We start from the raw sequence: 16,933 nt of genomic DNA on the forward strand, positions 1-16,933 counted from the left end.
ACGGACCGCGAGATCGTGACCTGGCTGAAGTCGGACGCTTAACCGACTGCGCCACCCAGGCGCCCCGAAAGGCTTTATGTTGGTAGGGGCCTGGAGTGTTTTAAAAATAAATTTGGATACCATCAAAATCTCTTACCAAAAAAAAAATGTAAGAAAACAAAGCTCACTCACTAATAGAATGTTTCATGTCATTCATATTTAACCTTTAAATTAGAAACGTAGACCAAGCAGAATAAGAATAAAGGATTATGTATTCTACAAGATGCTTGATTTGTAACGCTAGGGATCCCAAACAGAACAAAATATTGCTGCTACTATATATTCCCATTTAAGTTTATCCACTTGGCAATAATGCAGGAAAATACATTCTACTACAATAATGCTCAAGTGAAATGTTGGTGAAAGTAAAACATGACATACAAATATTATTATTAGAATGTTACTTTTCTTCTGCTGAGTTTCACTTAGGATGCTTTGTTAATCTTTCAGATACACTTTGAAAGACATCCCTATTGGCTCAATAAAATCTAACATACTTCTGGTATTATTTATCTACTTTCCAATTCCTTGTTTTTCCACTTTGATATATTAGTTTCATTTTCATTCCTATTTTGAAAAATACAAAACAACACTCCTTTTACTTTAATGGTGATGTAAGAAACCAAGTTTAAATTTGTTTTTAGATCATATATGGAATAGGAAAAGCCATTTATGCAAACATCTTATATTGGTAACAATCCAACTGGATCTTAGAAAACTGAAAAAGACACTCAAAAAACTTTCCTTACGATTACTTTCTAAAAACATTTTACCAGTTTATATTATAAAGTGAATCCACAGAAAATTAGCATAAATGAAGTGTAACTTTTTATGGATAAAAACCTGTGCTTAAAACTTGTGCAAAAGCTGACCTTATGCTCCTAGACCACACTTAATAAATTTATCTCATATATTTAGTTCTAATTTGCATGGAAATTCTGAAGACCGAAGGGACTTAGTCCGATCATTCACAGATTAACAATCTACTGTAACTATCTGAACTGCCAGGAAAAGATGGCTCTACAGCTTTAGATGCAATCAATGCTTACTGATTTGGGGTGGGGGAGTGGTGTTTGGAGGAGAGGCTGCAACTACCTGAAACTGCAGTTCTACAACTGAAAGATATGCTCACTTACACAGCTTCCAGATGCTCCTATTCCTAGAGCTCATATTCCATTTGGAATTTTATATAAACTGTCTCACTTATAACAGACAGTATTTTAGACATTGTCAACACTGTTGGGCCAATTCCATTTACAGAGAGTAAAACTGGACAGGTTTTACTGTCCCTTATCAGGCAATTTTGAAAAGTTTTTCACTTTCACTAATGAACATAAAATCTATAGTTTCCCTGTTCGGTTTGCAATAAGAGTCTGTCTTCACGATAGACTCCTTCCTTAGTTCACCTCCACCTCTAATTTGCTGCTCCATTACCACTGGGGAAACACGCAATTGTATAATCTGCCTGGTATTTCAGGGTTTGTCTTCCAATGTCAACAGTCCAATTATGTATTAGCCAGGTTGTGAAACTTTGCTTTATGTATCGTGATTTGAAGAATTACTAATAAGAAATAGGAACACCAAAGGAAATGCTGACTAAGCAAGAATAATATATATATTTGTAGGTTATATGAGGAAATACTTCTCCCAAAGTTTCTTATTTCAATTTCAATAGTTTACTGACTGAGCAATATATCAGAATGTAACAGGTTAGAAAGAGCTTCTTTAAATAACATGTTCATTAGTTAATGAACTCACAACTTGACTGTAATATGGTCAAAAAACCCAAACCCAAACAAAACAGTTTAGTTTAGAGGGAGGTGTTTCTACTAAAGAAAAAAAAACGCACTTCACAAACTATCTAATTATAAATCCAGATATGGCAACCACATTGAAATGAAAATATTCATGTAATCTGAACAGCTTTAATAAAAGCTTTCAAAAACATACCAAAAAAAAAATCACCTCTGCTTTACCAAAATTTAAAAATTCCCAATAAAATGATTTCTCAAGGATTATATGTTAACTCCAGCATAAAAGACATACATGTTTTAAATCATTACTTTGTTAATATTTAATTATTTTACAAAAATAGCCTAATTTTATATTGTGTTTAAAGCACACTTTTGTCAATTTTAATTATTGCTACATTCAGGACAGAACAAATTAAAAGACTACAGATTTGCTTTATTTTTATGTATAATTATTTATTCACTGATTAAATCATTTATTCATTTGCTCTAAACCAGCTTATGATTTAAATATTTTCTCTACCTAAGTAACTTTATACATCTGGCACATTTGGGAATTAAGTTCATCATCCTTTTTTTATGAATTCTACTCTTTTTGTACCTAAACACACAAACATTGGAACACCTCAACTCCTTTTGTATATAAACACTTAAACACTGGAATATACATTTTGTATTTCTATGAATTCCAGAAGGTCTACTTGTTTTAAATTCAGATTTTTATAGACTACAATTGTTCCTTAAGGGAATTATATATATTTAAACAATATGGTCTAAATAAATATTTTGAGTAAGAGACTATTGTGGCTTCAAAGGAAGTTTTATTTTAAATAACATTTTTGAAACAGCATAAAACTTTGACATACTATTTATTCACAACAAAACAGAACCAATGTGATCACTTGCCAACTCACCCACACTTAAAGAAAATAAATTATCATAAAATTATCAAAAGCAGTTAAGCCTCAAAAATGTACATGCTTTACAAGGAGACAGCTGGGAAGAGTAGAAATGGATAAGCTTTCATTTTTGTGAGCATATTCACGTCTTCCTTCATTCAGCCAACATGTGAATTCCTCCCACTCACTGCTGAGCACTCTCAACTATAGAAAATCCAGAGATGACGATGAGGTGGCAGAAAGGGGACACCAGGAAAGGAGTAGACAGTTTAGTCAGACTGTTCCCACCTATATATCAGGGATCTTCATGCAGGTCTGGCTATCTCAGGTTATCAACCCCTCCATGACTCATCAGGAGTGCGGTTTTTCTTCTCTCAGTTCTTACATGATCAGCATTGACAAATCCCCAGAACAATAACAATGATAAATTTTCTTAAGCCTGCAACTTATTAAAAGTAATTATTCTTTCTGCTTACCTTTACCATGGATTTCTTGAAAGAAAAATCCATGCACCCAACACCTACTGCTTCCACTTCCGCACAACCACCTACATTTTAATTTTGCAATCTGGTTTCTGTCCCACACGTTCCTGAAACTTTCTCCAAAAGGAATGTTCTCATGAATTTTGGTCCCTTTTTCTAGTCTCCTGGTCTTCCGAGACCTCAGTGCAGCTTCCGGCACTCTTCCTTCATTCCTGGGCTGTAGAGACCAACAATCCTAGTTTCACTGGCAACAACTTCTCACTCACTCTCCACTGTAAATAAATACAGGTGTTTCCCACGGCCAGGCTCTCTCATTTTTTATTTTGGCAATTCTATCCCCTCCTCCAGCTTCAAATACTATCATTATGCAAAAACCATTATTTTGGAGCCAAGTACTGTGTTAAGTGGCAAGAAACGGGTGGCAGAGTCCCTGTGTTCAGGGACTTGACAGAGTTTGTGGGCAGTAGGTGTAGAGGAAAGACCCTAAGAAGAGAAGGAAGCCCTCAAAAGGGCTAGAGAAGCAATCATCTCTTTTTATTCCTCTGTCTTTTCTTCTTCCAAAGGTAGGATTTAAAATTTTTTAACAGTAACCTATTACCTAGTATCATTAATAATAGCTAGACTTACTGGATATTTGCCATTTTCTACTTACTAATGTCACATACTTTACAAACATTAGCTCTCTTAATCCTCAGAAAATACCGTGAGGTTAGCACTATCATTACCTTTATTTCACAAATGAGGAAACTAAGGTGGAGATAATTCAGTACCCTGCCTAAAGACACTGAACTAATAAAGCCACAGGAAGCCGACCCAGGTCTGTGTGAACTCTCCATATGACCGAGAACCTTGAGTTATAATCCCATTCAGTCAGGCAATCTTTGGGCAGAGCCCTTCAATCTGCCCACCGTTCAACCCCACTGTACACTCTTAACTCTTGCTCATCTTTCAGATTTTAACTCGAATACTACTTCTATTCCTGAGGGCAGCTGCCCTCACTTCCCAGTCAAGTTCCCCATTAGTTTCCTGTTTCACAAGGGGTTTTTCTGTCATAGCACTCAAGACAGTTGTGAATACTTATCTGCAACTTATCTATAATCTATTACATATAAATGTACTTACTCATCTGTGTGAATACTTGATTAATATCTGTCTTCCCTTCTAGAATTTAAGCTCCATGAGGGCAGTTGAACACGTTTGCTGAGATTACAACGTACACTGGCAAATGACAGGTACTCAAAAGGCACTTGAAATACATGATTCTCAGAGCCTTTTTCCTCATCTCTAACAGTAGCAATAACATCACAAGTGTCAAAGGACTTAAATGAAATAATGACTATAAGGCCCATGGCACTGTGTCTAGTAACAGTAAAAAGTTTCAGTAAATGGAAACCATTTATGACACTAAGAAACTTTCCATATATTATATTTGAGATCCCCCCATGATTCTTCCCAATGTGCTATTTATCCAATGCTTTATAAAATGTTTAACACACAGTCTTAATGAATAGATTGACACACATGATGCTATATTATTCATACTATATCCTCTAAGATAAGCATGACAGTGATTAGTATTTGTTTTTAATATTAGGGATCAGAAATGTTTATATGGATATTACATGGCTCTTAAATGACAGGGTGATTTCCCAATTATTAATCAGTTTATATCCATTCTCTACAGAGAAAGGAAGAAAACATATAATTAAACCAGTAAATTATAAATATTGACATTCAAAGTATATCTAAAATAAAATAGGCCAATTTAGAATAAAAATATTTAATCAAAGTTTGAGCAGTAACATTTTTACATTTGAATATTAAATTAGAGTGCATTTGAAAGTATTCTGGATGAGTTCCAAAGCCATATTCAAATAAGATTCTGTTATCACGAAAACTGAAGTCTCTTCAGCTTTATTATGCTCATAGCTGTCTTGAACTCTGCAAGAATATGGGAGCTAAACATCAATCTTCTCACCAAATGACATTTCTCAGGAAAACATGGATGGTTGCTTCAGCTAATATTTAGTGTACCTCATAAAAGAACTATAAACAGGTCTAATTAATAAATCTATTAGCCGTTTCTTATCTGGGGACATGTACACAAGTTACATATTAATATAAAATAAAAAAAGGCAAAATAAGGCAAGGGGGCAATTAGAAACATAAGACGTATATTCTGAAGCAGTAATCATACAAAGTGAACAAAAAATTAAAAATTTAAATTCTAGGTTTTGTCTTTCCACAAGAAATACTATTTGCCAGGAGCTCCCTTCAAGTGACCTACATTAAAACTGAATTATGGAAAGAGCTAATCATTAATATAGCATCCATTCTGTCCTATCAGTTTCTATTGTAAATGCAGGTGGGTAGATTCTAAGTATACAAATTAATTGCCTATGATGGCTGTAAGTGACAAGGTTTACCTTTTTTATTTTTAACAACAAATTTCTTAATAAACGGAATTTTCTACTTTGGAAGTCACATGTACACATAAATATGTAAAACTGGCCAATCCTCCATGAGGCTACAAAATAGTCTGTGTTACCATGAACTCTTATTAAGTCATCACTACATGTTATTCATCTCTGAACACACAAGTCCAAGAAAGAAAGGTACACACGGTGACAGAGATCAAGTGAACCATTTTATTGAGTAGGAAAATCGTCCTTGAATGACTTTGGTCTTAAAAATAAATAAATAAAAATGTGGAATAAAATTATCTGTTCACAAATCTGGAAGCCAAGTATTATGTCACAGACTACACTGTAGTAATTACAAAGCAATGGTTGCCAAGCATTATGAAGAGAATGGCCAAAAAGATGCACAGAGATTAGTGGGACTTCCACACACATTTGTAAATCTTGTATATGAAAACCTAAGGCAAATAGAGTACTTCAATAGCAATGTCACAAAGATTCTAAAGAATTCACATGACAGTAATGGTGACTAAGTCAGAAAATAGCTTCCTGTACAAATTTCAGGTCAGTTTTTTCCCCTCTCATTTTCACACGGCTGATACATAAACCTAATGGAAAAGAAACAACTTTCCAAAGAAGTACTTTGAGGGATGCCTGGGTGGCTCAGGTGGTTGAGCATCTGACTCTTGAATTTGGCTCAGGTCAAATGATTCCAGGGTGTGGGATCGAGCTCCCCGTCAGGCTTCTTGCTAAGTGTGGAGCCTGCTTGGGATTCATTCATTCATTCATTCATTCATTCATTCATTCTCTCTCTCTCCCCCTTCCCATGAGTACACACACTCTCTCAAATAAAATAAAATAAAATAAAATAAAATAAAATAAAATAAAATAAAATAAAATAAATAAAATAAAACAAAAGTACTATGAGTGTCAACTAACACTTAGAAAATCTATAGGACACTGCCTCTTAGAACTCCTCAGTATCCTAAATTTGTCCAACACACACTGCAGTCTGAGCAAAGAAAACTCAATTTTTTTGCATGGTGGACAGTTACTGGGCCAATATGAACTAGACAACAGCACAAGAAATGGACTTTTACTTGATTACAAAACTCATACAGGATTAAAGCAAAGGTATATCCCCCTGTTTTGCTGCAGGATTTTGCAATCCTTGTTTGCAAAGCAAGATACAACAGCATGAGCTGAACAGACACTGAACACTGACGAAAAGATGCAAGGTTTTAAATATCCTACAAAGAAATTTTATAACAACCTAGAAGTCTTATCTAACTCTATTAGACTATTAATATAAATCTATATTTATAACAAGCTGGGTATGTTTTCAGCATTTATACCAGAAAAATACAAACCCGAGTTTGAATGTGCAATGTTCACAGAGTTCACAAAAAGAAATTATCAGTGAATATAAGGTGTACTATAAAAATTAAGGATCCACAGAGTGTTGAACTGCACGTAAATGCCACTACTTGTAATAGAACAGTAACAACAGCAAATGAGAAGCAATGAAGCTAATGCTGTCTGCTTAACAAAACCCATTCAAAATTTCACAATGGAAAACTACAGCAGATGTATGTATCATATTTGGTGGTAAGATAAATTTGAAATTGAAAAATTAACCCTTCAATAAAATGTTCTTTCAAATTTGTCTCAATGTTTTTAATATCATACGAAGAAATAGCAACCTGATCAAACGATCATTTTGTTGTACCTTTGTGCTCTGAAACTTCTTGGTGTCTTCAAAACTAGATTTTGTGGCTGAATCAGAGGATTTGAAAATACACAGTAAGGCCAGACTCACTACAAGGGCCAAATGCCAACGATGTAAACCTGGTCAAGATGAAAAGCTGGACAATTCAAAGATGGTCAAACTTCAACAAAACGTCTGACTTTGGCCCAGGTCATGATCTCATAGTCCATGAGTTCAAGCCCCGTGTCAGGCTCTGTGCTGACAGCTTAGAGCCTGGAGCCTACTTCAGATTCTGTGTCTTCCTCTCTCCCTGCCTGCCCCTCTCCCGCTCGCTTTCTCTCTCTCTCAAAACTAAATAAACATTAAAAAAATTAAAAAAAAATTTTAAGCTATGATCCCTCCATCAAGTGGCAAAATCAATAAAAAAAAATATGGCATATTCATATGATGAAATATTATTTGGCCATCAAAAGGAATACTGATATATAGTACAACACAGATGAACCTTGTAAACATTATGTTAAGTAAAAGAAACCATTCACAAGACCACATATATAGGGTTCCATTCATACGAAATGTTCAGAACATAAAAATCCATAAAGACAGAAAGTAGTTAGTGGTTACTTAGGGCTTGCAGGGGTAGCTAAAGGATTTTTTGAGGTAATAAAAATGTGCCAGAATGAATCTGATGATGGTTGCGCCCAGCTGTGAATATTCTAAAATCTATTTAATAGTATACTTTAAATGGTAGAATGTATGGTATATGAACTCTATCTCACTAGAGTTATTTAAGAGGGATGAGGGACAAAACTCACTGCATCCTCTGGTTTCTACTGGTGGTGTTATTTAACTCATAAGATAGCATTCCCTCATAAGGTGTTACTTAACTCGTAAGATAGCATACATAATGTAATGGAACACCCTTCTTTAACCTAGTAGGTCTTCAATATACAAATGCTAAATGAGTGGATGAACAGAAAGCAAATGAAAAAATTTCACTGTTCCTTAAATTTGAAAATACCTTCTGCTTTGAAAATATTAAAACTTAATATATCCATTTAAAAACTGGCAATTATTTTCTAAGTCCACTGCTATTTTTCCATCAGGAAAATCTAGGACATTCTTCAACAGACTGGGGGGGGGGCTGGGAAGGTGATTCTCAGTTATGTTCACATACTAATATCAGGATACTAAAACAACTAAGAGAATTTGTTAAAAACTGATAATGATGAATTCTGTCATATATACTAACAAAAATATTCCTCAACTTATTGTCATGAAAAAGTTACTTCAGCAAAAGTCATGAGGCAAATTTGGTTTAGGGGGAGGGAGCAAAGAGGGGAAACCATAAGCTTCTGAGTAAATGTTTACACATGAGTATTAATGTTTCCATGACTTTGTGTGAATATATAAACACAAACAGGGAGAAAGAGACCTATACACAGGCACATAAATTTTCACAGACATGGATCCAATGAGCATCTGTAGTCATTACCTTACGACCACAACCTACTATCAATCGACATGAGGAAGACCCCATTTAAATAATTTAGGAGTTCAGAGTAAAAATCAACAGCGGGATATAGCCAATTATATAAGGAAAATATCCATGCTTCTATGGCATCAAAGCACATGCAGGCTTTGGAGTGCATGTGTTATGTTTTTTTCCCCCCAATTAAATTAGGCCTATGGTAATACAAGCTATTTTGTTAGGCAATTAGTAATATTAGAGAAACAGGAAATGAAAAGGCATTTCAATTTGGGCAGAAACATTTTATTTTCTTACCTAACAGTTAACAATTAAGATATTCCATTTACTGCCTGTATGCTTACACATTTTACAGACTACTCACATAGGCAGCTGTGATAATTAGAAAGGAAATACTCTTTCAATGAACATACCTATCATCTATTGAAAATAAGGGATTAGCTTGCCATACAAAGTAACCCATTTTAACTAAACTCTGTCTACATTTACCAGAATGCGTAACTTTATATAAGGAGCCAAAGCACCTCTGATATCATATGAATGCTAAGCAATACTCCTCTCATTTCACCTTAATGTTGAATCAGCGATTTTGTATTCCATTGATATACATTTTATTCATTTTCACTAATGCAATTTGAAAGGTGGTAATGTGATTACATTTCTCGGTGGCATTCATGAAAACAATTACTAATATAATATGATGGGGAAGACATTAATAAGGAAGGGATTGATAATGAGATGCAAGAAGATTTATAAACCTTTAAGCACTTTACAAAGAAATACTTCCTCATTAGGCAAGAAGCAAGACAAGAGAAAGCCTGAGTTCCAGTATTTCAGAAGCAGCTTCAATCCCAGGAACGGTGATTTGCATGATGATCTCAGATTTTGGTGACCAAGCAAAGAGGTGCAGGAATAACCCAAGACTTATCCCAAGTTGTGCCCAAATGTAAGACATCATCCTGACTTGATGATGCCTCTCCTTGCCAGGCAGCGTGGGAAGGACTCCTTCAAAGAAGGAGTACCTCTAAATCTTGATCCTCTACAAAAGAAGCTAGCCACCTTATTTCAAATGCCAAGCACAGTAATCAATCCATTTACCAAGCAAGAACATAAAAGGTGGGTGACCTTTTAACTAAATTTACTCCTCTAGGTTTGTGAAAAGAATTTATCCCAGTGAAGCAACAAGGGAGACAAGTTGTTGCATTTTAGAGTGTATCATTTCAGATGACAACTCTGATTACCCCGGCCAATTGAGGCAGCCTTCGTGAGACTAATAATATCCTACGTTTGTACAGTGCTATGAAGCTTGCATAATATTTCAAATACATTCTCATATTTAATCATCAAAATCCCCCAAATTAGAGATTTTTCAAACAGCAGAAAATGAGGCTCTGAGATGTCCTTAAATGGCCACATCTAGTAATCCAGGGCTCTTTCCACTCTGCCTGTGTATGAAAGGCAAGAAGCGAAATAATCCCCCTTGCTACCCTCCCTCCACAGTGAGATTTCCTCAGATATACATTTTTTTCAGTTACAACAGGAGTTTAAAATGAAGTAAGAGATGTGGACAAAACTACACTCAAAGGGAGAGGTGTGGGTAAAGGTTTAAGCAACTTAAAAAGGTGGGGTAAACTGCTAAGTAAGCAGTTAATTTATACTAGGATTTTCTACAAAATGGTACATTTTAGACAGAGAAAGCAACTCTGAGCAGCTTTTTGTAGAGTTTTGAAATGGTTATACTAAGAAAGGCCAAAATCTAAAAAAAGTGACACAAGGTATCCTTAAGAACACTTGGTTTATTTTATATCACCTTATTTCTACATGTCTTGGGATTGCCCATAAATAAGGAGTGTATCTCAATAAACATTTTAATACTTTCCATTGTGCATATATAACTGTATATCATAATTATGTCTGATTATGAAAGAATGTGTCTCTTTTGCCCAAGAGCAGATATCACCTCAGGAATCATACCCATTACAAATAATAATAATGAGATGATGAACAGTCTACATGCCCTCTTATACGTTATTTATGTTAGGTCACAGATTCCCTAGGGGTCCGTGCTGAGACCTGGACTGGCTTCATTAGAGCTTCATATAAATCACTAAAGGCACATCTTGATTTTACCACTGGCTAGAGTCACCAGAATTTTTCAAGTGAAACCTCTCAGGTAATACATTTTTTAAAAACACAAATACAATGTTATCATTTCTTCTAAAAGGTAGTTTTCTCAAATTCAAAGAGCTACATTCCAATGCTCAGAGAAACCTCACAAATTTCTATGGAATCTATAAGCATCTGAGGGTAAAACGTGTCCTAGAGTATTGAAACAACATTATTCTCTTTTTTCTTGTAAGGATTAGTTGGTTAAAAGACAAAAGAGAGACATACAGAGAAAGACGGCGAAAAGCAGACCATCTAGCTGCTAACAAATGCTTCAACATTACTGAGCAAATGGAGAAACGTCTGCAATGGCTGTCAGGAACTCTGAGCTAACTCTTAAAAATTAAGAAATAAATAGAAAGCCTTGTGGAAAAAAAGGGAGTCTTCCAGAACAATGTTAATGTCATCTTGGGTATGTGGACTGGGTTCACATGTGTGTCAGCTGAATCAACATAATGGGCTATAACAGCTTCGAAGCAGCTAATATGGTCCATTGGGTCAATAATCCGTGAACTAAGAAGGATTTACTTGATAGACTATAAATGGTTCATAAGAACTCAAAAATCACTCCATCAGATCAAAAATCCAATTTTCATATGGTGCCTTTGTACGAATTAGCCAAAAGAAAGTAATAGCTCTAAAGGACTTCAAGGTCTATCAGTTAAAAATTTACTTTTTAAAGAACAGTGTAGAGGAGGAAGAATTAAATGTATCTCTCTCTCTGGTGAACCAACGTATTTTAAGGGGAAAAATACATTTTATGATGGAAAGCTAATATGCAACAGGAAATATTCATGGAGCTTCTCATATTTTCCTATGGGTACTTGGATGTATGAATCCAAACAAATGAAAACATACACATACACATGCATCCCCACCCCCTCCCCGTATATCTCTGCATACCCATATACATTATCAGTACGTAGACTACAAAACACTGATAGCGACATTCAAAGATGAGGAATTATATTTTATTTTTGCTTCTTTACATAGTCTGTATTGTGGGTCTGTGGTATGAGGCCATGGAGATGGCACATGGATACTGGCAAATTCTTTCATCTTCATGTATGGAAAAGCAGACAAAAAAAATATAAAAGGCAAACAGTAGGAACTACGATACATTTTCCACATTTAAGAGAGAGAGGAGCGGGCTGGCCAAAGGGTATATAGTTGGTGTTTACAGATAACTTCAACTTCTGCCCACTCTACACTACAGAGAAATACTAGCCTTATCCTCTATTTGTGGATTTCATTATGTACTCACACTAGGTGATAGTGGTTGCAGATTAATTTTTTTTAATGTAAGTCTATCTATGTGAATAAATGTATTTACTAAGTTCATGGCAATGAAGAAAAGCAGAGAAAAATGCTCCAAAAAATATAACAGGCTGTAATTAGAATTCTTAACAAGAAAGAATTCCTTTCCCAGGGAAGAAAATGTGATCTATCACTTCGCTCTCAAAATGCTATTAGCCTCTCTTGATCATAAGGACAACAAAAAGGAATCTTTTTTCTTTTTACAGGAGTAACACTGAATAAAATAATAGATGTTTTTACATCAAAGTGTATTAGCTATTGACATAAACTCAGTCCTCTTAACCTTTACACAAGGGAAAGAAAAATTCCAATAATTCTGAAATAGACAGATAAAACTTTTCTCTGTGGCTACAGCCATGTACTATTATATGTAACTGCTTATTTTTAAAAAGAGCCTTATTGGTGCTCTCAGAAGGATTTTCTTTTATACATAGCTTTATCCTATAATTTTGTCCCTGTTGGGCACGCTGCCTAAATTTAAACACAAACAGTCAAGCAATGAAGAAACATTAACACATTTACTGTGAACAAAAACTCCCAGTTGTACAGTGAAATTTTAATACATTTCAACTTATCTCTTTTACTAATGGGGAGAGTACAAACCCTGCAGGAATTCGCTCTGCAAACTGGTAATTACAGTAGACTCACTTTTTTATAATGCATATGTATAGTCAGACACAAAAAACCCTGGCTGCCCTTTTGATGTAGGTTACAATAGGAATGTTTTAAAAATTATGAAAATGTACAGCAATTCTAAAGGAATGCATTATTTCATGGAAAACTGTCCTTTAACTCTGTATATGGACACAAACAGACATATATTTAGATATTTGCTTTATACACCAGAAGGCACAAGCTTTATCAGCATGTGCTTTCATGTCATTTTCCCTATAATCTTAGTGTATAGAATAAATCTACTCCTTTTTTTCTATAAAGCTAGATGTGATTTTGAATATCATAATTCATCTCTTACATAAAGATGATATTCTTTCATGTGTCTGGTTTTCCTATTTTATCCCCTCTAGTTTTAGGTATTAAATCTGTATTTTGAGATCTCATAGAATCCCTTTATTAAATAATTAAGGATTCCAAAGCAATAATTTGTCTCTCGGTATAGGCAGGCATAACCCCTTGACAAAAAAGACCCTCGTACATACCTGCACAGACCAGGAACCACATATTCTAATATTAATAATAGCACAGAAAGCCAACAAAAATGAAGTAAAATCTCAGTTACTATTCATATCACTTGCTAGACACTTTACATTTATCTGTCAAATCTTTTGTTGCATAACTTTCTAAGAAATTTCAATCTGATAGAATGCTAAGAAGCTATCAATATATAATTTACATTAAAATCATGTTTCTAAGTACTGGCATACTAAGGAAAAAAAACAAAAGCAGAGAAAGCTTTTCAGTAGACATAACATGTGTAATACCTTGAGAATTTTAATAAACAAACAAACAAATAAATAAATCTGCTAAAATGTCTGTGAATGAATAGCATCTACTAATTGCAGGGATACCTATCTGAAAATAGACACCATAAAATTCACATAATGCATAAAACATATAGAATACACTACCAAAATATGCAAGCTGTTGTACAGAAATAATTTTCTGATCATCCAAATTCAGGCAACAGTGACAAGAGGTTAACATTCTCAGTCAGCTTGGCTGTGGTAGACTCCACTAGTCATTAGAGGGAAGACAGGTTTTAGATATCCTAGAAAAAAGCATCTTGTTTTGATGATGCATACCTAGCTAATATTCGAGGCAATATTAGTAACATTCTAACTTTAGGTCTATCATTATAGAGATACCTTCTTCTACTCTACCATCACCATCCTTCTGCTGCCAAAGTTGACACACACACACTTCACATGCAGATACACATACACAGTACCTGAAATCAAAAAAAAAGAAAATCTAACTCGTCAAAGTTCATGAGCCAGGCACTACCTCTGTCACAGACAATGTATATATCCTTGGGCAATAATATCTACTGCTTCTATCTGGCAATGAGATAGCTTACTGCCCATTTTTTAAAAAGCCAAACGCTAAAATACATTTTTTAAAGTCAGTTTTTTGCAGCCGCCCCTGTTCTTCCTTGATCCAAGTGTTACTAAAAATATCATGTTGTGGCTTTAATATGAATAAATTAATAGGAGTATGCCTCAAGGACAGCTACATGTAAAACTTCAGCCTCTGAAGAATCGATTCACACTATGCAAACACAACTGAGCATTAAAGAGCAACACTTCTAAAATGTATGTGATCTGTCCACATGAAGCATTTGTGCTTTCATGTGCTAAAACTCTGTTACTCCAAAGACAAGGCCAGAAGTTGTGAAACACCAACATATCATCTGCTCCCTCCCAACTAAATTCTGAATGCAAAGTGATCAGGGATAGGAGTTTAACATCAACCATATTCAAATGATTTGAAGGGTTAAATCATAAGTTGTGCTGTAGTAATTTACAACTTTCTTAGGGTCGAAGAATAAGAAGTATAAATTGAAAATTCTAATTCCCTTGCTGCAAGATGCAGTGATAGCTGTCAACGAAAGCCTACATACAACTGCCCTTCAATGACAGGCGCGCGCACGCACACACACACACACACACACACACACACACACACCCATTTAACATCTCCAAATGAACACCTCCCTCGATTTGTCTTCCAGTAAAGGTGAAAAGTAGGGTGAGGGAGTCAATTTGAATTCCCTGCACAGATGAAACCTTCTCAATCTGTGCTCTTGCTCTGGAAAGGAATGAAATGCTCAGAGTATTACAGGCTACTGGTTAATATGTAAGCAATACATGAAAAAGAGGTAATATATTAAGATGTTTAACACTTTGATACATTTCAATTTTTCTTTACTGATTCAGAAGGTATTTCCATATGTTATGGTGTCTCCACCTCTTCACTATGAGTACCCTTAGACAAGTGAATACATTATTGGATGATCAAATACACACAAACTAGCTTTGGTGGTCTACAAAGAATGATAAAGGAAGACAGTAGCAACCAATAAAGTTTTACTACATTTATCAGTCACCCACATTCAGAACCCTAATATATCAAAAGCCTATGCCTAGCCTACATTATGTATTTTGAATAATTCCAGAGGGACCGTAAGTAGATGACCACAGACCACAGACATTGCTGTTCATGAAACTGGACATCACTGCCAAACAAAAACAAACAGAACCTAAGAAAACAGAGTATAAACTATATTTCTGCCAAGTACTTCACAGTATTATAAGGTAACTATTTCCTACACTATTTGGACAATTAGTCCATTCCACTTGGGTGAACCATAAATAGATCAAGAAAGCACAATTCATATGATTTAACTGAAATATTATCTGAATATCCACAGAACTGGCAGTGAACATGTTTTAATATTTTGTGTTTGATCATATCCAGTAAATCTGAGGCTATTATTTTAATTGTAAAATATATTACCTGTGTTCAAGTTAACAACAAAGCACAGCTACCAGATGATATGCCTTGGATATAAGTAAAGTAGGAGTGATAGAATTTTAAATTGGTAGGTATGTGCACAGTATTGTTTTCCTTTAGACTACTACTCTACAGATAGATTCAACTTTTTACATTTTATCTAGATATTAACAAATTTTAGAGTTAGACTACATAATGCTTATTTAGCCATATTTTAACTGCCAAAACATTTTCAATATTTACTTCCATGCAAAAATTTTTGATTCTGTCAATTCATTGAAACAGAGATTTCTCAGGGTGCCTGGGTGGCTCAGTTGATTGGTCATCTCACTCTTGATTTCAGCTCAGGTCATGATCTCACAGCTATGAGATCGAGCCCCATGTTGGCCTCTGCGCTGAGCATGAAGCCTGCTTGGTATTCTCTCTCCCTCTTTCTCTGCCCCTCCCCCACTCATGAGCACTCACTCACTCTCTAAATAAATAAAACAAAACATTAAAAAATAGAGATTTATTCCCCCAAACTAATCTTGCTTGATTTTAAAAAGTTAATGAGGATGAGGAAAAATCCTCTGGTGCCAAAAGTGGGATAAAGTGGTAGTGTTGTATCAGCTACTAAAGCTTGTTTGTGCATGAGGCTATTAGATTATATGGGAAGAGTTAATAACTTAAGACTCTGCACAGGTGTCAGGTATGTTACCTTTTTGAGACAACAAAGAATATAAAGTGGACAGGGGGTGAGAAGTGTAAAATGTGTGCTAATAATACCTCCAATGTGAAACTACTTCTTGCTTTCATTTGGAATCACAGAAAATAGTGTAGGTGCATCTTTTCTTTTATTATTTAGACACTATAGATAAAGCAAGGGGAGTCTGTATAATGAATGTGAGATTTATCAATGTGTTGAGAAAAGTTTCTGAGTACTATCTCCATCCTCTTTTGCTGTTAGCCAAATGCTTCCACCTCTTTAAAAAACAAAGCAAAACAAAGACCTTATCTATTAGATATAAAACAGAACAGATACTGTAAGAATCATCCATAGCACTCTGCGGAAGTACAGGCTGCCAGGACCACACTCCAGAATTAATGAATCAGCATCTCAACGAAGCACAATCCTGAGAGGATTGTGCACCCTTAGAATTTTGCACGCTTGGCACCTCAGTGGCCTCATCCTAGTTTCAGCCCTGTAACAGT

The 16,933-nt window shown here is 35.0% G+C and overlaps 1 protein-coding gene across 21 annotated transcripts in view; it reads right to left on the reverse strand.

The window, feature by feature from the left end:
* Positions 1-16,933, reverse strand: part of BNC2 (basonuclin zinc finger protein 2) — a 439,476-nt gene that overhangs the window by 162,498 nt on the left and 260,045 nt on the right. Inside the window, exon 1 of one of the 21 annotated variants that reach the window (XM_040481326.1) lies at positions 14,095-14,164. The exons of 19 other annotated variants lie outside the window; for them this stretch is intronic. Coding sequence is in view for 1 of the 2 variants with exons in the window: in XM_040481318.1 (XP_040337252.1) it covers positions 3,166-3,198 (33 nt within the window). In the remaining variant the exon portion in view is untranslated. Of the gene's footprint in view, positions 1-3,165; positions 3,397-14,094; positions 14,165-16,933 lie in introns of those variants that run through there. One more of the 21 variants, XM_040481318.1, reaches the window with a different exon arrangement.

Source organism: Herpailurus yagouaroundi, unplaced genomic scaffold, assembly GCF_014898765.1.
Source record: "Herpailurus yagouaroundi ecotype Mexico unplaced genomic scaffold, PumYag 160, whole genome shotgun sequence".
Taxonomy (NCBI): domain Eukaryota; kingdom Metazoa; phylum Chordata; class Mammalia; order Carnivora; family Felidae; genus Herpailurus; species Herpailurus yagouaroundi.